The sequence below is a fragment of the Bufo gargarizans genome, chromosome 1 (genome assembly GCF_014858855.1).
Source record: "Bufo gargarizans isolate SCDJY-AF-19 chromosome 1, ASM1485885v1, whole genome shotgun sequence".
NCBI lineage: Eukaryota > Metazoa > Chordata > Amphibia > Anura > Bufonidae > Bufo > Bufo gargarizans.
The window spans coordinates 594,671,141-594,693,294 of record NC_058080.1 but is presented as its reverse complement, the minus strand read 5'-3'; the positions used below and the strand labels follow the sequence as shown (position 1 = coordinate 594,693,294).

General features: G+C 41.5%; 1 protein-coding gene across 1 annotated transcript in view; it reads left to right on the top strand.

The window, feature by feature from the left end:
• CHSY3 (chondroitin sulfate synthase 3) overlaps positions 1-21,846 on the top strand; it is a 347,641-nt gene extending 325,795 nt beyond the window's left edge. Inside the window, exon 3 of the mRNA XM_044290996.1 lies at positions 19,469-21,846. Within this exon, the coding sequence (XP_044146931.1) occupies positions 19,469-21,031 (1,563 nt within the window). The 3' untranslated portion in view covers positions 21,032-21,846. The remainder of the gene's footprint in view (positions 1-19,468) is intronic.
• The last annotated feature ends 308 nt before the right edge of the window (positions 21,847-22,154 follow it).

The window sequence follows — 22,154 nt, the reverse complement described above, 5'->3', positions numbered from 1 at the left end:
GGATCCGCACAGAACGCAGAGAAATGCTTCCTTCTCCTCTTATCAGACACCTCTCCTGCTCTCCCCTCCTCTCAATTCACATCTTAGATCCGTCTTCAGTGAAGAGAACTGCCTGCTTACTGAAGGGTCAGATTACATAGATGTCTAAAAAGAAATTAGAGGGGAGAAGGGAGGCACTGCTGCAGAAAGGCAGGGGCAGAGAGACTGCTGCTGGTTTGTAAGTGATTTACCACCTGACCTCATTCGTATGCTGTCCGCATTCGTGTGTCTGTTCTGCAAATTATAGAACATGTCCTATCCTTGTCATATTGTGCACTAGAATAGTAATTTCTAATAATGGGAGTAAGAAAAATGCAGATTGCATATGGAAGGTGTCTGTGGTTCGTGGATCAAGGTTTGAGGACATGTCGCGTGCATGAGGCCTACAGCAGGGGTCCATTTTCTTTTGGTTGGGTAGGACAACCTTTTCCTTCATATCATAGACACATTCTTTCAGCTGCCTGCTGTTTCCTAATGCTGATCTGTTTCAGAGCTTAAAGGTTTTCTCCGAGCTACAGATATTGATGACCCACAGCAAAGTTTTGAATGCCCTTCCTCCCTTCCAGAAACCCCCTCCTCCCATGCAACCCTCAGTCCTGTGGCTAGTCAACATAGCTTTCTCGTATCAGGCCAGGCAGCCGCTGTGTCCTTTCCCTACATGTCTATACCGTATGTCATGTCACTGTATTTACTGTCATTGTATATAATGTCATTGTATAATACTGTTGAAGGGGTCCTGACAATAAAATGACAATAAAATCTTTCAGTCCTCCTCCTGGACGGACCCCTTCTGAGTTTTGGCCCTGTAGCAGCTGCTACACTTGCTTCCAGTATAGCTTCGCCCATGGTAGTATCAGATTGGTGGGTATTCAACACCCGCCACCATCACTGATCAGTTGTTTCAGGCTGCAGCAGCACCGGACACTATACTGTATACAGAGTTAGAGGTACAGCGCTCAGTACACTGCGCAGTGACCGCATCGGAGACTATACTGTATACAGAGTTAGAGGTACAGCACTCAGTACACTGCGCAGTGACCGCCCCGGAGACTATACTGTATACAGAGTTAGAGGTACAGCACTCAGTACACTGCGCAGTGACTGCACCAGAGACTATACTGCATACAGAGTAAGAGGTACAGCGCTCAGTACACTGCGCAGTGACTGCACCGGAGACTATACTGTATACAGAGTTAGAGGTACAGAGCTCAGTACACTGCACAGTGACTGCACCGGAGACTATACTGTATACAGAGTTAGAGGTATAGCGCTCAGTACACTGCGCAGTGACTGCACCGGAGACTATACTGTATACAGAGTTAGCAGTACAGCGCTCAGTACACTGCGCAGTGACTGCACCAGAATACTGCAGCTCAGCTTCCATTCAAGTGAATAGGAGCTGAACTTCAGTATACCGGTGCTGGAAACTACACAGTGTATCAGCCTATTCTGCTTCTCTCAGTACACTGTTAGTTTCCAGCATTATGGCAACCCAAAATAGCTGATCAAAGGGGGTGCCGGGTGTGGGGCCCCCACTGATCAGCAGTTTCAGGCTGCAGCAGCACCGGAGACTATACTGTATACAGAGTTAGAGGTACAGCGCTCAGTACACTGCGCAGTGACTGCACCGGAGACTATACTGTATACAGAGTTAGAGGTACAGCGCTCAGTACACCGCGCAGTGACTGCACCAGAGACTTTACTGTATACAGAGTTAGAGGTACAGCGCTCAGTACACTGCGCAGTGACTGCACCGGAGACTTTACTGTATACAGAGTTAGAGGTACAGCGCTCAGTACACTGCGCAGTGACTGCACCAGAGACTTTACTGTATACAGAGTTAGAGGTACAGCGCTCAGTACACTGCGCAGTGACTGCACCGGAGACTATACTGTATACAGAGTTAGAGGTACAGCACTCAGTACACTGCGCAGTGACTGCACCAGAGACTTTACTGTATACAGAGTTAGAGGTACAGCGCTCAGTACACTGCGCAGTGACTGCACCGGAGACTTTACTGTATACAGAGTTAGAGGTACAGCGCTCAGTTCACTGCGCAGTGACTGCACCGGAGACTATACTGTATACAGAGTTAGAGGTACAGCGCTCAGTACACTGCGCAGTGACTGCACCAGAGACTTTACTGTATACAGAGTTAGAGGTACAGCGCTCAGTACACTGCACAGTGACTGCACCGGAGACTATACTGTATACAGAGTTAGAGGTACAGCGCTCAGTACACTGCGCAGTGACTGCACCGGAGACTATACTGTATACAGAGTTAGCGGTACAGCGCTCAGTACACTGCACAGTGACTGCACTAGAGACTATACTGTATACAGAGTTAGAGGTCCAGCACTCAGTACACTGCGCAGTAACTGCACCGGAGACTATACTGTATACAGAGTTAGAGGTACAGCGCTCAGTACACTGCGCAGTGACTGCACCGGAGACTATACTGTATACAGAGTTAGAGGTACAGCGCTCAGTACACTGCGCAGTGACTGCACCGGAGACTATACTGTATACAGAGTAAGAGGTACAGTGCTCAGTACACTGCGCAGTGACTGCACCGGAGAATATACTGTATACAGAGTTAGCGGTACAGCGCTCAGTACACTGCGCAGTGACTGCACCGGAGACTATACTGTATACAGAGTTAGAGGTCCAGCACTCAGTACACTGCGCAGTAACTGCACCGGAGACTATACTGTATACAGAGTTAGAGGTACAGCGCTCAGTACACTGCGCAGTGACTGCACCGGAGACTATACTGTATACAGAGTTAGAGGTACAGCGCTCAGTACACTGCGCAGTAACTGCACCGGAGACTATACTGTATACAGAGTTAGAGGTACAGCACTCAGTACACTGCGCAGTGACTGCACCGGAGACTATACTGTATACAGAGTTAGAGGTACAGCGCTCAGTACACTGCGCAGTAACTGCACCGGAGACTATACTGTATACAGAGTTAGAGGTACAGCGCTCAGTAGACTGTGCAGTGACTGCACCGGAGACTATACTGTATACAGAGTAAGAGGTACAGCGCTCAGTACACTGCGCAGTGACTGCACCGGAGACTGTACTGTATACAGAGTTAGAGGTACAGCGCTCAGTACACTGTGCAGTAACTGCACCGGAGACTATACTGTATACAGAGTTAGAGGTACAGCGTTCAGTACACTGCGCAGTGACTGCACCGGAGACTATACTGTATACAGAGTAAGAGGTACAGTGCTCAGTACACTGCGCAGTGACTGCACCGGAGAATATACTGTATACAGAGTTAGCGGTACAGCGCTCAGTACACTGCGCAGTGACTGCACCAGAGACTATACTGTATACAGAGTAAGAGGTACAGTGCTCAGTACACTGCGCAGTGACTGCACCGGAGACTATACTGTATACAGAGTTAGAGGTACAGCGCTCAGTACACTGCACTGTAACTGCACCGGAGACTATACTGTATACAGAGTTAGAGGTACAGCACTCAGTACACTGCGCAGTGACTGCACCGGAGACTATACTGTATACAGAGTTAGAGGTACAGCGCTCAGTACACTGCGCAGTAACTGCACCGGAGACTATACTGTATACAGAGTTAGAGGTACAGCGCTCAGTAGACTGTGCAGTGACTGCACCGGAGACTATACTGTATACAGAGTAAGAGGTACAGCGCTCAGTACACTGCGCAGTGACTGCACCGGAGACTGTACTGTATACAGAGTTAGAGGTACAGCGCTCAGTACACTGTGCAGTAACTGCACCGGAGACTATACTGTATACAGAGTTAGAGGTACAGCGCTCAGTAGACTGTGCAGTGACTGCACCGGAGACTATACTGTATACAGAGTTAGAGGTACAGCGCTCAGTACACCGCGCAGTGACTGCACCAGAGACTTTACTGTATACAGAGTTAGAGGTACAGCGCTCAGTACACTGCGCAGTGACCGCACCGGAGACTATACTGTATACAGAGTTAGAGGTACAGCGCTCAGTACACTGCGCAGTGACTGCACCGGAGACTATACTGTATACAGAGTTAGAGGTACAGCGCTCAGTACACTGCGCAGTGACTGCACCGGACACTATACTGTATACAGAGTTAGAGGTACAGCGCTCAGTACACTGCGCAGTGACTGCACCGGAGACTATACTGTATACAGAGTTAGAGGTACAGCGCTCAGTACACTGCGCAGTGACTGCACCGGAGACTATACTGTATACAGAGTTAGAGGTACAGCACTCAGTAGACTGTGCAGTGACTGCACCGGAGACTATACTGTATACAGAGTAAGAGGTACAGTGCTCAGTACACTGCGCAGTGACTGCACCGGAGAATATACTGTATACAGAGTTAGCGGTACAGCGCTCAGTACACTGCGCAGTGACTGCACCGGAGACTTTACTGTATACAGAGTTAGAGGTACAGCGCTCAGTACACTGCGCAGTGACTGCACCGGAGACTATACTGTATACAGAGTAAGAGGTACAGTGCTCAGTACACTGCGCAGTGACTGCACCGGAGACTATACTGTATACAGAGTTAGCGGTACAGCGCTCAGTACACTGCGCAGTGACTGCACCGGAGACTTTACTGTATACAGAGTTAGAGGTACAGCGCTCAGTACACTGCGCAGTGACTGCACCAGAATACTGCAGCTCAGCTTCCATTCAATTAAATAGGAGCTGAACTTCAGTATACCGGTGCTGGAAACGACACAGTGTATCGGCCGTTCTGCTTCTCTCAGTACACTGTTAGTTTCCAGCATTATGGCAACCCAAAATCGCTGATCAAAGGGGGTGTCAGGTGTGGGGCCCCCCTCTGATCTGATATTGATATCCTGAGCACAGGCCATCAATTTCTGTAGACCAGAGAACACCTTTATTGTCAGTCATTAACTGTAAAGTACATCTTGTCTGACCGTTTTCAAAAACTTACATGTATAGTATTCATACATGCATGCACTCCTCAGATACAATCCTCATTGTTGTTCCCATACCGTATGGACAATGTGATGCTAGTAATAATAAATAATAATAAAATAAACCAGAAAGCATTCACTTCAGTATAACTTTAGGATTATGAAGGTTTCCATCAGAGAATCTGGCATTTTACTGGACGAAGTAGTGCACAGTGATGCATCATTTGTTTTTGGTTTCATCTGTGAACAATGACTAAAATGGTTAAAAAATCCCTTTATTATTAAAGATAACAAAGGTACAGTTGTTTAACCAGCACGAGTGCAAAATAAAAAACATGTCTGGTCATATTCAGTACGTGAATACGTGTGGAACTCAGGAATAAGACCTCATTTACACTATGCAGGTTTAATCAGCCCTTTTTTTTTTTTTGTATTTTGGAGCCAGAGCCATGGAGTGGATACTGAGAAGAGAAGAATGTTTCAATTCTATCGCCCCTATGTAGAGGATCCATTATTGGTTTTGGCTTACAAAAACTGCTCTTATACAGAGTGTCACCTGCTTGGGAAGTTTCAGGATGTATAGGTTAAATGTAAGACATTTCTGTGTATTTGATTACAATTTAAAACAAAGCAAAGCTCTTCTCTTGAAGGATGCAGTAAAGTAAACTACTTTCCTTGAGATGTCCTTAATCCAATAAAATGATAATCAATACAGCAAGAGGATCTAGAATTACAGCTTTCACAGTATGATTCTGAGCCAGCGCAGACACCAACTGTTTCACTAGTTTCCATGGAGATAAATGCATTTTGTTTGCATATTTCTGTGCTACATAAAAATCTCTTATATGTCTTTATTTTTAACTCGCCTTGATTTGCAAAAACGGTATCTTCTATACTGGAATATACTGAGGAGGTCTGCAGCTGAAAAACAAATCCCCTTTGATTATAGACATTAGACAGATATATAGATCTATCTATCCATGATATAGATAGATAGATAGATAGATAGATAGATAGAATTTTTTCTAGAATGGCACAGTTTTACTTTGAATTGGTTTAATGAGACATTGGAGTTCTTGTGAAACTATACTTTGTAAAAACTTTGGATACATTACTGTAGTGATGTAGGTTTTTTATTCGTAACGATAGGTGTTCCCAGACCCCCACCAATCCATAAAACAAGAAGATAGAAATGTATACAAGCCCACCCGCGCTCCCGGACTCACTCAACCCTACGTATCAAACAGGGAATAGCTGCAAGGTTCACTGCCACGGTCTGCTGCAGTGACCGTTATGTTAAAGTATCACCAAGGTCTGATTTGAATACAAATCAGAATCGGAACCTGCGCTGATTCTGATACGATTTAGAGTGGTGGGTAGATGTACAAGGGAAGGGACGAAGGAGCCAGTTTGGCTCAGAAACGCGTCGGATAGAATTTGTCTCCTGAAGGCTTCCATACTCAGTGCGGTGACAGTCACACGCCAAGTTCCCGGACTTCAACTGGGGTTCCCTCGCGTGAGTGATTTGCTGCCGGCCGGAGCACCACCTACGCTAGAGGTTGAACCTGAAGGTACCTGGAAGCTAACTTCTCTGATCCAATAAGAAGAAGACTCCACGGACACATTGCCTGCTAAAGAAGGTAATTACTTCGAACACTACTGTGAATATCCCTTCCCTTGTACATCTACCCACCACTCTAAATCGTATCGGAATCAGCGCAGGTTCTGATTCTGATTTGTATTCAAATCAGACCTTGGTGAAGAAGATAGAAATGCTTACACAGTGTAACAGAGTGTTGTCTCTTCTCAATTCTGAAAACAGGCTCAAAAGAAAGTGTATGAGCTTGTCTCCAGTCAGTCTTCAGCAGGGAGTAGGGACAGTGCTCTGAGTAGTTTTGTATCGTTTTTTTAGCGATTGGTGGGGATCTCTGCACTCAGACTGCCACTGATCAAACTAGTTGCTAGGTCACTATGACATACCAAAGTTTTTTTTTAAAGTATAGGTACACTTTAACTAAATTACAGATAGATAGGTCCGACACCTGGATCCTCCAGTAATCAGCTGTTTTGAGAAGGTAGTGGCACTCCTGTGAGCTCAGCTGCCTTCTCGCAGCTCACCAAGCAAAGTGCCATCCATTGAATAGCGGTTATGCTTGGTATCGCAGCTCAGACCCATTCACTTCAATGGGTCTGAGCTGCTTCTCAGTCACGTGACACATAAACGTGTCATCACTCATCCTAGGAAAATCTGCGACGCTCACAAGAGCGCTGGTGCCCTCTCAAACAGCTGATTGGCAGGGGTTCCTCATTGTCGGACCCTCACCGATCAGATGCTGATGACCTATCCTACCCCTTTAAGGTTATAAATAACGGACGGATCTTCTACAGTTGATGCCATTTCTCCACACAAATCCTTGGTAGCTGCCTTTTCTTTAGGAGAAGTTGTACATATAAAATTGCAAGAAGTAACACTAAGGGGATAACCTTTGGTCCCTGGCTTAATAACCCTGACAGAGTTTCAAAAAGAGGGGTTAATACAATATTCCTATACCTTCTCCTACTAAGATATTACAAGCAAGAGCTTGACCATACTTATGTTATTTTAATTTGATGTTAGCTCAAGGGATAAAATTATGATACATTTTAATACTGATAAAGTCAGTTGGAAGGAAGCTTGACTTAATCTTCTTTACATTTAATCAACAGGAGAAAAAAAATCAGCCTAAGATGACATTAAGCGTGAGAATGTACTACTGAAAGCCACTTCTTAAGAACAAATAAAATGGCTTAGGCACTACACACCAGATGCCGAGGAAACAAGAAATGTCATTATGTTATTGAGTACCTGGAAACATATTTCGCTATATATAACTACATCAATATTTATTGCCATAGTTGTTTGACAGATGCAGTTAGATTAATTGGTCATTTAATATAACTCAATATTGTATTGCATCTGCTTTGGTTTTATATAGTGATGCTATTACTCTGTTAGAACTGCATTACTACTACTTGCTATGAAACCTTTGTATTTTTCTGTTACTAATTAATTCTATGGACTAATTAATTCTATGGACTATGTGATAATATATGTCAGTTCAGTGGTGAACTCACCATGGAGGCAGACCACGTGCCTGCTATGGGGCCCATGGTGAGAGGAGGTCCCGTCCTGAACTACTCATGTTCCAGACATAAAACCACAGTATTTTTCTGTCATGAATAATGGGGGGAGGGACACCAGAAAGACAACAGAAGGGAGAAGACAAAGAACTAGGCCTCAAGGTTAGGGAAAAGGGAAAGGTCACATCCTAGGAAACCCTTAGATCTGGCCCTGACTCCTGTCAGTATGCATAGACCCTGAAGGTGGGAAAATACATACGCCGGAACCTAAACCCTAGGAGCCCTGAGAAGCCCTAGAGGTAGTGAAAGGAGAATGAGACTACTGGTTCCTTCCCAGGTGAACGAACCAGCATCTCCCTGAGGCCTAATAACAACAAGCACAAGGGAACAACCAAATACAAAGAGCAGTGCAACATATCTTATAGAAAATGGATGAGCAAGAACACAGGTAAGGTCCACACACCAACTCTTCCAAAACCAAGCAGAGAATATAAACCGCAGGGTATGAAGTGCGAAACCAAACTAAATAGGGAAGCAGTAATGACCGCCAGCTGCACGTGACAAGAGGTGTGTTCATTACCAAACAACAACACTAAGAATCAAGAGACTGTCAGTTAACCTCACCTGCAGTCAGTCTCTCTGATCTTCTTAACCTCTGTCACAGAGGGTACCGTGACACCTGCAGCCGCCACTACAGGAGCTTGTTTAAAAGAATATTTTTTTCAGATTTCATTGAGTTCAGTGGCAACTGTGTAAATTCCTATTTGCTGAGCTACCCCTAGGGATGGCTGCAGACTACCAGTTTATCATCTACTTGAAGGAGACCTGAGGAATACGGTTGTATAAGGGAGATTTATTTACTGTATTTATGTCAGTTCTCTGGTGTAAATTCGCTGATAAATATGGTGTTCAGAATGAGCACCATATATATTAAGCACCTGTTCCACTTTTCCCTAAATAGATGTTAGGGAAAGTGGATGAGGTGGAGCTCAACTTTTTTTTAGCTACCAAAAAATTCCTCCAATAAATAAAAAATAATATATTTGGCAGAAGTTGTATGAGGTTGTAAGTTTTGCTTAAAGCCCCTAGTTACTCTAGTGGTTGAACTTTTGTTTCTATATACAGTGCCTAAAAGAGACAGCTCTTGCTGCTGCTTCTTCTGAGAGCCCTTAACCCCAGGCAAGTGCATATATACCATAGAAGAAGCCCATGCAATATTTATTGGGTCCTTAGGAAGAGGGAACCGGTCTTTAAACATGAGACACCTAGGGTTAACGTTTGCGATAATGCCGATCACAGACATTTAACCACTCAGATGCTGTGGTCAATAGTGACCATGGCAGCTGAATAGGTTTTTCCTGGGAATGCAGCACTCCTGGGGCCTGAACTGCTGTCCCACTCAGATCAGTGGTAGTAACCTGGAACCTTCTAGAGCAGTGATGGCAAACCTGTTAGAGACCGGGTGCCCAAACTGCAGCCCAAAACCCACTTATTTATCACAAAGTGCCAACACGGCAATGTAACCGGTATACTCCAGTCCAGTATAGTATATTTTCCATGTACTATATCATTTAAGTATAATGACCTGCCTACATTCAATGTGCTGTCCGTGCTGTTCATAGTGTGCCCAGCACTGATGAATGGCTGGTAAAGTCCAGAGTATATTGGTTCCCCATAGACTTTTTCCAGGGTGCGGGTGCCCACAGAGAGAGCTCTAAGTGCCGTCTCTGGCACCCGTGCCATAGGTTCGCCATAACTGTTCTAGAGGCTACTGGAGGCTATTATGTCTACTGTTGGAATATTCCTATGGAGGCCTGTAGGTGGCAGTGCTCCAAAGAAAGGAATATACTGAATCTTCCATAGGCTGCATTCCTAAATAAATGCTGTCTATGGGAGAAGTAATCGATTTATCTAATCACTTCCTTTCCCCAATTAAAAATATGGACAACCACAACATAGCAGAACACCTGTACTATTAAAATATACATTTGAACACACTGCGATTTTGCAAGTTCTCCCACTTAGAAATCATGCAGGGGTCTGAAATTCACATTGTAGGTGCATTACCACTCTGAGAGACAGAATTTTTTTTAAAAAATCAGGAAATCATGTATAATTTTTAAAGAATTAATTTATCTTGCATTGCTGAACATAAGTATTTGAACACCTAAGAAAGTCAGTGTTAATATTTTGTACAGAAGCCATTGTTTGCAATTACAGAGGTCAAATGTTTCCTGTAGTTCTTGACCAGGTTTGCACTCACTGCAACAGGCATTTTGGCCCACTCCTCCACACAGATCTCCTGTAGATCTGTCAGGTTTCAACATGGAGTTTCAGCTCCCTCCGAAGATGTTCTATTAGATTTAGGTCTGGCAGACTGGCTATGCCACTCCAGAACCTTGATATGCTTCTTACGGAGCCACTCCTTGGTTATCCTGGCTGTGTGCTTTGGGTCATTGTCATGTTGGAAGACCCAGCCACGACCCATCTTCAATGCTCTGACTGAGGGAGGGAGGTTGTTGCTCAAAATCTCACAATAAATGACCCCATTCATCCTCTCCTTAATACAGTGCAGTCGTCCTATCCCCTTCACAGAAAAGCACCCCCAAAGCATGATGTTACCACCCGCATGCTTTACAGTAGGGATGGTGTTTTTGGGATGCAACTCATCCTTTTTTTTCCCTCCAAACACAACGAGTGAAGTTTAGACCAAAAGTTCTACTTTGATCTCATCTGACCACATGACTTTCTCCCATGCCTCCTTTGGATCATCCAGATGGTCATTGGCAAACTTCAGGCAGGCCTGGACATGTGATGACTTGAGCAGTGGAACCTTCCGTGCAATGCATGATTTGAAACCATGACGGCGTAGTGTTCTACCAACAGTGACCTTTGAAACTGTATTCCCAGCTCTCTTCATGTCATTGACCAGCTCCTCCCTTGTAGTTCTGGGCTGATTCCTCACCTTTCTTATCATCAGTGATACCCCACGAGGTGAGATCTGGCATGGAGCCCCAGTCCGAGAGAGACTGACAGTCATCTTTAGCCTCTTTCATTTTCTAACAATTGCTCCAACAGTTGATCTATTTTCACCAAGCTGCTTAGCAATTGCCCTGTAGCCCTTTCCAGCCTTGTGGATGGTCCACAATTTGTCTCTGGTGTCTTTTGACAGCTCTTTGGTCTTGCCCATGGTAGTAGTTGGCGTCTGACTGACTGTAGGGTGGACAGGTGTCTTTAAAGAGCTCAGACAGGTGCTACTAAGTTAGATTAATGAGTGGAGTAGAGGTGGACTTTTTAAAGGCACAGTAACAGGTCTTTGAGAGCCAGAATTCTTGCTGTTTCTCAGGGGTTCAAATACTTATGTTCAGCAGTGCAAGACAAATAAATTCTTTAAAAATCATACAATGTGATTACCTGATTTATTTATTTTTATTCTGTCTCTCAGAGTGGGAATTCTCCTACAATGTGAATTTCAGACCCCTCCATGATTTTTAAGTGTGAGAACTTGCAAAATTGCAGGAGAGTTCAAATACCTGTTCCTCACTGTAAACATATTTATTCCATATGATGAATCTAAAGGAATATACTGAATTTCCTTTAGGCTGCATTCCTAAATAAATGCTGTCTATGGGAGAAGCGATCGAAAGATCACATATTAGGGGGAGAGACTTAAAAAAGCGGGAAAAAGTAAGAAAGTAAGATTTTAAAAATAGATAAAAATTCTAATCACTTCCTTTCCCCATATTAAAAATATGGTGAACCACCACATAACAAAACACCTGTACTATTAAAATATAAACGTCTTTATCCCATATGATGAATGTCGTAGCAGAAAAAAAATCTATATGAATAAAAAGTGATCAAAAAGTAAAAAAAATGCAAAAAATGATCCCTCACACAGCTCTGTAGCCTTAACTGTAAAAAAGTTATGGGGGCCAGAAAAACTATATAAATGTGTTATCATTGTAATCTTACTAACCCCCAGAATTAAGTTGACGTGTCAGTTTTTTTCCAGTTCCACCCCATCTGATATCTTGTTCCAACGTCCCACTATATTGTATGCAATAGTACATAGTACCATTAGAAAGTACACCCATATGGCTATGTGAACAGTAAAGTAAAAAAAAGTTATGGCTCTGGGCAGACAGCGAGTGAAAAATGAAAACGCAAAAATGGAAAATCTCCAGGGGCTAAAAGGGTTAACAAACAAAGTGTTGAAGAATGTTGTCAATTTGAAAATAAACTGTACTAATTGGCAAAATAATAGGAGGCCTACAGGGCCTACTTTCTTCTCTGTACAACCACAGAACCCTGGTTAGTAAATGGCATTATCATGTAGAGAAAGTTAATACCAGACACTTACTAATATGTTGTCCACATTGCTTCCTTTTCTGGCTAGATTCATTTTTGTATCATATTATACATGGACTCGTTTCCATGGTTATGACCACCCTGAAATCAAGCAGTGATGGTCGTGCTTACACACTATAGAAAATAGTGCTGAACTATGTGCACTCCCATGGTCCCAACCACTAGAGAGGCCGGCGCTTTTTCCTACATTGTGGAAGCACAACCACCTGTTGCTGGATTTTAGGATGGTCATAACTATGTAAACAAGCAGCGTAATGGAAAAATGAATCCACCCAGCAAGGAGGCAATATGGAAAATCACAATACATTAGTAGTGCCTTGTATAACTTCCTCTACATGATAAATGCCATTTGCTAAAGTGAGACAACCCCTTTAAATACAATAACAGTAGTGTAAACTATAGAAGCATAATGTATTTTGTAATTACCCTGCATTTACTTCATTCAGCTTTCAAGTCTATGAGTTACTGTAGGATAAAAGCTTCCAGATTGCAGGTGTGAAGTATATTGTGCCAGAAATATTTGTTCACGCTCTCAATATTAATCTTTTGTAAGTGATTCCCTGCTTCTAGTATGGATCCTTTACTAGGCAGGAAAAAAGGTATTAGAGGCTTATAGCTAGTGGATAAAAGTAAATCTATTAGAAGGTTTTATATTAATTCATTAATAAATCTGTTCTTAAAGGTTTTATTGAACCACTAAGCAACAGTTTTAGAAGAATCCTCCACTCCCTTGAAAATGGGCTGCCATCTATGATGGCGCAGCCAATTCTTTTTTGTAAGTGTGCTTTAATAATGAATTCAGGGAATTTGTTTTCTTCTAAGAGCTACTGTTTCAAACAGATTTATGCAACTAAGGCTATAACTAAAACAGGAACACAAGGTGCATTCACAGAGATGGGGCAGTGTGTCAATATTTTAATGTGTTTCGGGTCATTTCAATGCCAAACTTTTATAGATGCCTCAAAAATACGATCCAATCCAACTATTCAAAAGTGGGATTAAGTTTGTGAAATTCGACCGATCTGGCTGTACTCTTAGAGGACAACTAAAGGAAAAATGTAAATTTTGCTTATATCAAATGTATTATAAACTCTGAAATATGTAAATGGTAGTAACATGAAAAGGTAGTAAACACAGTGGTAGACATCTTTCTGCACTAACTGCAAATAGCATCTTCTAGAAACAGATAGCAGTAGCATTGATTTAGCTTATACTTGCAAGCTTTTAGTAGTCAACCTTTGGAAGATGCCTGAAAGTGCGGTGCGAAGCAACCTGCTGGATTTTTTCCAGGCATGGACACACCTCTTTTCCATAAACCCCCACCTCTTTAAATAAAGGCTTCACCCATTTTATGATATGTCACATCCTTTCAGAGCACATATGGGCGTTGGTGCTCTATCTAATGATGCAACATCATGACACCACCTATGGTTAGAGCTCATGCAAGGTTGCTTTCCAGTAGAGAACAGCTTTCCTGAGCTGTGTGGGAAATATGTTAGCTCTTCCAGTAGTCTGGGATGTCTCCCTTTTTTCCGTCAGCCCCCCAGATGTCATGGAACAGCTGACGTATGTTTTAGCTAGACTACATATTTATCTTACCCAAAGTATGTAACTTCAGTATGGTTTTGGTGAGATAGCACAGGACAAGCAGAACTAAAAAGTGTTGATAACATTGTGGAGAGGGCACTGTGGCTGACACATGTGACTGCCACGCTAGAGACTATGATTGACGCTATAAGTGGGGCTTTGATTGTTACTACTAGGGCATCATTTGGCTGACCCGATACAAAAAAGTCTGTAGCTGTCACTGTAAGGCCTCTTTCACACGAGCGTGGCGTGTGAGGGCCCGATAAGATGCGGGTGCGTTGCGGTAAAATGCGCAATTTTTCTGTGCGAGTGCAAAGCGTTTTAATGCGTTTTGCACGCGTGTGAGAAAAATCGCCATGTTTGATACCCAGACCCTAACCCGGACTTCATCACTGAAGTTCAGGTTTGGGTTAGGTGTTGTGTAGATTTTATTATATAACATGGTTATAAGGGAAAATAATAGCATTCTTAATACAGAATGCAAAGTAAATTTGGGATGGAGGGGTTAAAAAAAAAAAAAAGTTAACTTACCTGCTCCATAGCTGCCGGTCTCTGTTCTATCTTCAGGACCTGGCAAAAGACCTGTGGTGACTTCGCTATGGTCCAATCACATGGTTCATCACCATGGTGAGGGACCATGTGATTGGATCATGTGATGTGACGTCACCACAGGTCCTTAGCCGGCAGCTCAACATTACAGAAGAAGACAGAGATCCGCAACTACGCGATTAAGTGGACTCGGTGAGTTAATTTTTTTTATTTTTAACCCCTCCATCACTATTTTACTTTGCATTCTGTATTCAGAATGCTAATATTTTCCCTTATAACCATGTTATAAGGGAAAATAATACAGATTGGGTCCCCAGCCCGATCGCCACCTAGAAACCATGCGTGAAAATCGCACCGCATCCGCACTTGCTTGCGGATGCTTCTGATTTTCATGCAACCCCATTCACTTCTATGTGGCCTGCGTTGCGTGAAAATCGCACAATATAGAGCATGCTGCGATTTTCACGCAACACACAAGTGATGCGTGAAAATCACAGCTCATGTGCACAGCCCCATAGAAATGAATGGGTCAGGATTCAGTGCTGGTGCAATGCGTTAGTCTCACGCATTGCACCCGCACGGAATACTCGCCCGTGTGAAAGGGGCCTAAGGGAGTCATGTGAGTAATACTATGAGATGGACTATTGGAAGGGAGTGCCTGCCATTGTCATGGTTTCGATTAAATGTACATTAGAGGGACATAAGCTGTCACAGTAATGTGGTAGACTGTACCTGACGTTATGCGGCACTGTTATTGTACTAAGGTCCTGTAGATGGTAGTCTAGCTGGAATATAAAACAGTTATGTTACATGTAGCAAACCTATTTCTATCCTCCTACCCTAAAAATAAGGGGCATTATGCTCAAATGCAGTAAAGACGCACATTAAGTTGGTGTTTGTAAGACATACTATATGGGCCTCTATGGCTACCTCTACGTGTTCCTACGAAGATTATTAGAAACCAGAGGCTGTATTACATTGGCTGCCAAGTTCCCGGGGCCTTCCTAATTTTCATAATGTATTTATTTCATTCTGGGGATTTCTGTTTAGTGAGTTAAGTTTACAAAATGTGTTATTCTGACATCATGGATTACATTATTGAGCTACATCGATTAGCTACTGTTGTCCTGTAACAGGGATGTGTATAAGCCCTAATGGATGTTTTGGCTCCAAGCTCAAAGCAAATGGATATATATCTGAAACAGTATAAACTTAACTTAGTCTGGAGCATCACGTATGGACATCAGAATCCTGCTTGTATAATAACACAGATATATTTCATTACTTATTGTGAAGCTTGGATCACTGAGCGTTCTCCCATAAGAGAGGAACTGATATAGTTGACTTCTTCAGACTGTCTGTCAGTATGAGGCATACTATATATATAAAAGCCACTGTGTGATTAACAACTGGTAAAGACATATAGTCTATATATTTCACAACGTAATGTGCAAAGGCACTGTTGATCTTACTATATATTTATTACTTAAATAAATATATTTATTACTTATTTCCAGAAATCTAGTTCCCGTAACTTGTGATATTATGACTTTCAAGAAATCCATCCAGGCCTTTCTTGAACTTGTTCAATTAAGCAACACATCACAATATCCTGTGGCAGAGATTTCCATAGTCACTGCTGTTGCTGGTGAAATCTTCTTTCCTCTAGATGCAGAGGGTGTCCCTTTGTTTTAGATATGGTGTAAGAAAAGCATGTGATAATACAGAGAATGAATGATACATTTTCTCCAACTCTTTTTTAGTATGATTATAAGCGTTCCCTAGAACAGTTTTACAGTAAAAGGCCTAAACTTATATGCTGTTTAGTTTTTGTCATTTTTCTCTCTCATTTAGTCATAGTGGAAAACCACAACACAATGCTGGATCCATTGTACCCGTAATATCAATGGTATCCAATGAGCTCCATTGACATGTTGGGTTATGTTTCGGTTTTCACATTGCATGCTCTATATCAGGGGTGCACAATCCTTTCTTGTTGGTTGCAACATGGTCAGGGTCCCCAACCTGAAAAAGGTTGTGTACTCCTGATGTAAAACTTGAAGGGGTATTACTATCTCAAATACTGCATTTAGGGAATATTGAATATACAGTGTCACGCGCCAGACACCGCCTTTCACTCACTCCTTCTTGGTTGGGCCTATGCTCGCTTCCTTGTGGGTCAATACAGAGGGCTATCCCAAGACTACCTGAGGCTATACAAAGCCAGATATAGTTGTCTGTTCTATAGGACCCCACTCTTTCCTCCTGGGACTCCTACCTATGCTAGGAATATTCCCACTCACTGTGCAGCAACTGCCAAGCCAATACACTGTTATACACACAGTAGGTTGCGGTACAAATTATTACCGGGTTCCATTAACAGGACAACACAGCAGCCATTAAACTTAATGGTTTAATATGATTTAACACCAGTGCATGCAAGGGAGGTAAAACAAATAGGGTTAAATAAAAAGTAAACTCACATCCCTAAAAGATGTGCTTTGGGTATTCCTGCCAGTGGAGCTTTGTATGGAGTTCTTGTAGTCCTTTAGGCTAGGGCTACATGGCTGCATTTGTTACACCAATGTCACACATTTATTGTAAAGACAGTCTATGGTGTCGCACTGCGACATGCAGTATGCTGCGACTGCAACACAACAGTCTCCATCCAAGTTGGACTTCTGTGTGACAGTAGCAGCATAGACCAGGGATGGCCAACCTGTGGCTCCCCAGCTGTTGTAAAACTAAAATTCCCACCATGCCCTGCTGCAGGCTGATAGGTATAGACAGTCTGCGCATGTTGGAAGTTGTAGTTGTGCAACAGCTGGAGAGCCTCATGTTGGCCATCCCTGCCGTAGACTATCATTACAATAAATGTTGTACAAAGTATGTTGCAGTGTAGTTGTACCCTTATCCAGGGAGCTGTGGTTCGATGTTATAGAATACCTCCACCCACACATATATAGGTGGGTTTTTAAAACTATCCTGGGCAAACACACCTTATATTTCCTTTGCCCAATCAGATGGCTAACTGATAATGTTATCTGATGTGTCCTCTGCCTTCCAGTCAATCCATTTGGTTACCAGAGCTAGATGATTCCCAACTCATTTTCATTCTCTTCAAACAGAGGCAAGATGGAGCCTAACAATCCCATAATCCTCCACTCTACTTGCCCAGTTTCAGAAAAGGAATGTGAGGCCAGGAGTTTATCAACTGGCCAGCACGCTGCAATTCGGCCATTAACTTGTTTAAACACTAAGCATGAATATAAGAAACTGAAAAAAATTCATGTTTGTCTTCCAAGACTCCAATCTAATGGGAGAATATATGAAAAATACATGTGACTATTCCCAAGACATAGACATCCATGTCTGTTACCAGATGGTTGGGGCTGCATGTAAACCCCAGGTTTTTCATCCCTGCTCTATATGAAGCCTTCCTCTCTGGTTCCCTTAAATTTGATGTGATGAATAAAGCTGTCTGAAACTGAATCAGAGATAAACTCTTCAAATGAGCTTCCAGTGCAGATTTTAATAAATACTAAGTAGCCAAAAAGAATCTTCCGTTCCCGCACAGAAAACTCTTTTCTATTAGTCTGTGTTCACTTAAATTCCATATGGATTTAGGTGCATATTCTGTCCTGAAATCTGTGTTAAAATTGTAGCAAATCCATATCCCATTGTTTCCAATGAGAATCTGCAGTGCCGTTAATCCGACCATGGATTTGCAGTGCATGTCAAAAAGGAATATGTCTCTTTTTAGCATGGTTTCCATGCCAATTTGTGATCAATAAACAAAATTTGCAGCAGAAATCTGAAGGTCAGTTTTGGATTTCTGTTGCGGATTCTGCTACATATACATATTGGAATTTTCTGACCTATATTTTGCTGTTAATCACAACTGAGAAGAGTGCAAAAACACACCATCAATAGGTAATAAAATGTAATATTTATTAATATCAATATTAAAAAAGTAATCCACAATACATACTTGTGAACAAGCAGGGACAAAAACACAGTAGCACACCACCTAGCTAATAACCTCTGGACTGTAACAATTAGCAGCAACGAAAAATGACCTCTGAAGATGTGAATAACATATCCCATAAAGGGTTAAGACAGTCATATATATATAAAGTGCATGTACATAGGTAAGTATGCCAGAAAGTGACCTGTGCGTAACAAGAGTAGCAAAATAACTAACAAGTTTACTTGCTAAATTACACATGCAGCATGAATGGCAACATACCAATAAAACAAGAAATGGAAGCCAGGTGGTGGCGCTCCTCGACGCGCGTTTCGCGCGTGATCGCTTCCTAAGGAGGTCATTTTTCATTGCTGCTAATTGTTACAGTCCAGAGGTTATTAGCTAGGTGGTGTGCTACTGTGTTTTTGTCCCTGCTTGTTCACAAGTATGTATCGTGGATTACTTTTTTAATATTGATATTAATAAATATTACATTTTATTACCTATTGATGGTGTGTTTTTGCACTCTTCTCAGTTGTGATTAATTTATATTTCGAGAGTGTACCGTTTAATTGAGACCGTTTGGTGATTTAACCATATTTTGCTGTGTGAACATGGTCTTATAGGGAGTTATATCAGCAGATATCCTTAGGAGCACAGAGATCTGACCATGTAATTTTTTCCCTGAATTGTCTTTTTTAACCAGAGACATTGTATATATGTATATATATATATATATATATATATATATATATATATACAGTATATAGAATATGTGAATATAAAGTTGTATATATATGACCTTATTACTTTATTTTGTTGGTTTTTCTGTTTTAACCTTGAATATTTTGTGAAACATTAACTTAGATATATTAATATTACAGCTTTTATTTGCTCTTTTTTTCAGATGCAGCAACTATTCCATGAAAATTATGAACACAACAGAAAAGGCTATATACAAGATCTGCACAACAGCAAAATTCATACAGCTATAACACTGCACCCTAATAAAAGACCAGCATACCAGTACAGGCTGCATAATTATATACTGAGCCGGAAGATTTCTGAATTACGCTTTCACACTATCCAGCTTCATAGGGAAAGTGTTTTGATGAGCAAGCTTAGTAACACAGAGATAAACAAGCTAGACCAGCAGCTTGGTATGATGCCATCCTTCAATAGATTTCAGCCACGGGAAAGAAATGAAGTAATTGAATGGGAGTTTCTTACAGGAAAGCATATTTATTCAATGTCTGCAAACGCTCCACCATCTCAGAGTCTAAATAACCTTCTCAAGGTGTCTTTGGATGACACGGTAATGCAATTAATGGAAATGATAAATGAGAACTCCAAATCAAGAGGAAGGTTAATTGATTTTAAAGAAATCCAGTATGGCTACCGCAGGATCCATCCTATGTATGGAGTAGAATATATATTAGATTTGTTGCTGTTATACAAAAGGCATAAAGGCAGAAAACTGACGGTTCCCGTAAGACGTCATGCATATTTACAACAGTCGTTTAGTAAACCATTTTTCAAAGAAGATGAAGAACTAGATGTGCAAAGCTTTTTGCAGAGCATTAATAGCGACACACAGTCTTTCTCATTTCTTTCTAACTCATTGAAAATGTTTTCTGCTCTTCATATGACTAAGGAAATGAAAGAAAAGAGTGACAAGAAAATACATTTCCTTGTCCCGCTCACCGGAAGGTATGATATCTTCACAAGGTTTATGGAAAATTATGAGAAGGTCTGCCTGATCCCGAAGCAGAATGTAAAGCTAGTCATTATTTTGTTCAGTTCTGAAACAAACTCTGACTCCAACAACCACATAGAGCTCATGGCAGAATATCAGAATAAATACCCACAGGCGGAAATGACTATAATAAAAATGTCAGGACAGTTTTCCAGGGGGTTGAGTCTTGACAAGGGATCTGCTCAGTTTGATAATGACACTTTGTTGCTCTTTTGTGATGTAGACTTGTTGTTCACATCAGACTTTCTACAGAGGTGTCGGGATAACACTATTCAAGGACAACAAGTGTATTACCCAATTGTATTCAGTCAGTATGACCCAAAAGTAATATACGGGGGAAATCCTCCTGCCGACAGTAACTTTGTCTTTACAAAGAAAACAGGCTTTTGGCGAGACTATGGATATGGTATTACTTGTATTTATAAACATGACCTACTGAATATTGGTGGCTTTGATACTTCCATCCAAGGATGGGGCTTAGAAGATGTTGACCTCTTTAATAAAGTTATATCTTCTGGACTCAAAGCTTTTCGAAGTCAAGAAACGGGGGTGGTTCATGTTTTTCATCCTGTCCAATGTGACCCCAATTTAAACCCTAAACAGTATAAAATGTGCCTGGGTTCTAAAGCAAGTACATTTGCATCTGCTTCTCAATTAGCAGAGATTTGGTTAGAGAAACATTTAGGTGTTGGATATAACCGAACGCACTCCTGACATGTCTACTTACTCTGACATCAAGAGGAGTTTACCTCATGCTGTAATTTGTCATCATTGTCTACAAACTCCTCTGTGTCTTCCAAAGGATATTTGCTGTTCACTGACACTGATTTTTGAAAACTCTAGTGATTAGCGTTATTTTAATTTCCTGCTGAAGATGAGGTTACTATTCCCATTTTTGTGTTTGGAAATGAGTTAAGATTTGCCAATGAGTTACATCTTCTCAAGGAGCACACTTATCAAGACTACCATCCAACCAAGGAGACAGCTCTTAATGGGGAATAGGATGTGATATGATTATTTTGTTTCTTAATGTGACCCAAATATTTGCTGGCAAAGGTACCACAGAAGTGCATTATGCTTCCCTTTGGGAAGAGACTTGAGTTTTCTAATTTATAACAAGACTTAAATATATAAACACTACTTTTGTTCATCTTTAGAATTTTTAATGTAAAAGATAACTATGATTGTACGTTTATTTTTTAAAACTGCATTAGGAGGGTCTTTTCATGAACAGCTGGTACTGGCTACCAAGGTCCAAAATGTCTTACTATGTGTCCATTTTTGAATGTGTTCCTCCTATAATAAATCAACTCTTTATTCTCTAAGGAATATAACTGCATCAGAATTCAAATACTGTAAATTCTAGAAATCATTTTCCATTACATGTTGGCAAGAAGATGAATCGTATGAAAATTAGTATTTAAAACAACACATTTTTAACCATATTTCCTTATTTTTTTTTTAAAGAAATATGCAATTTTTTTTCATCCGATTCCTAACCACAAATATATTCCCATTCATTTTCTTGTGCTGTGAGAATAATGTGACAAATTGCTGGATAGTTAAGGGTGCAGTGCTGCTTAGATTGTATGAAAAAAAAAATATTATCTTTCAAAATTGCCCTTACCATGACATATTATTTTATCAGTGAATGGGTTGGAAAGGAGAGCAGTGAGTGTATATATATATATATATATATATATATATATATAGTGCAAAAAAGAGCAGCACTTCAACGCAGGATAAAATAAAATACAAAAAGTTTATTCACCCATGGTGTAGCGACGTTTCGGCTCCACAATTGAGCTGAAACGTCGCCGAAAACGTGGAGCTGAAA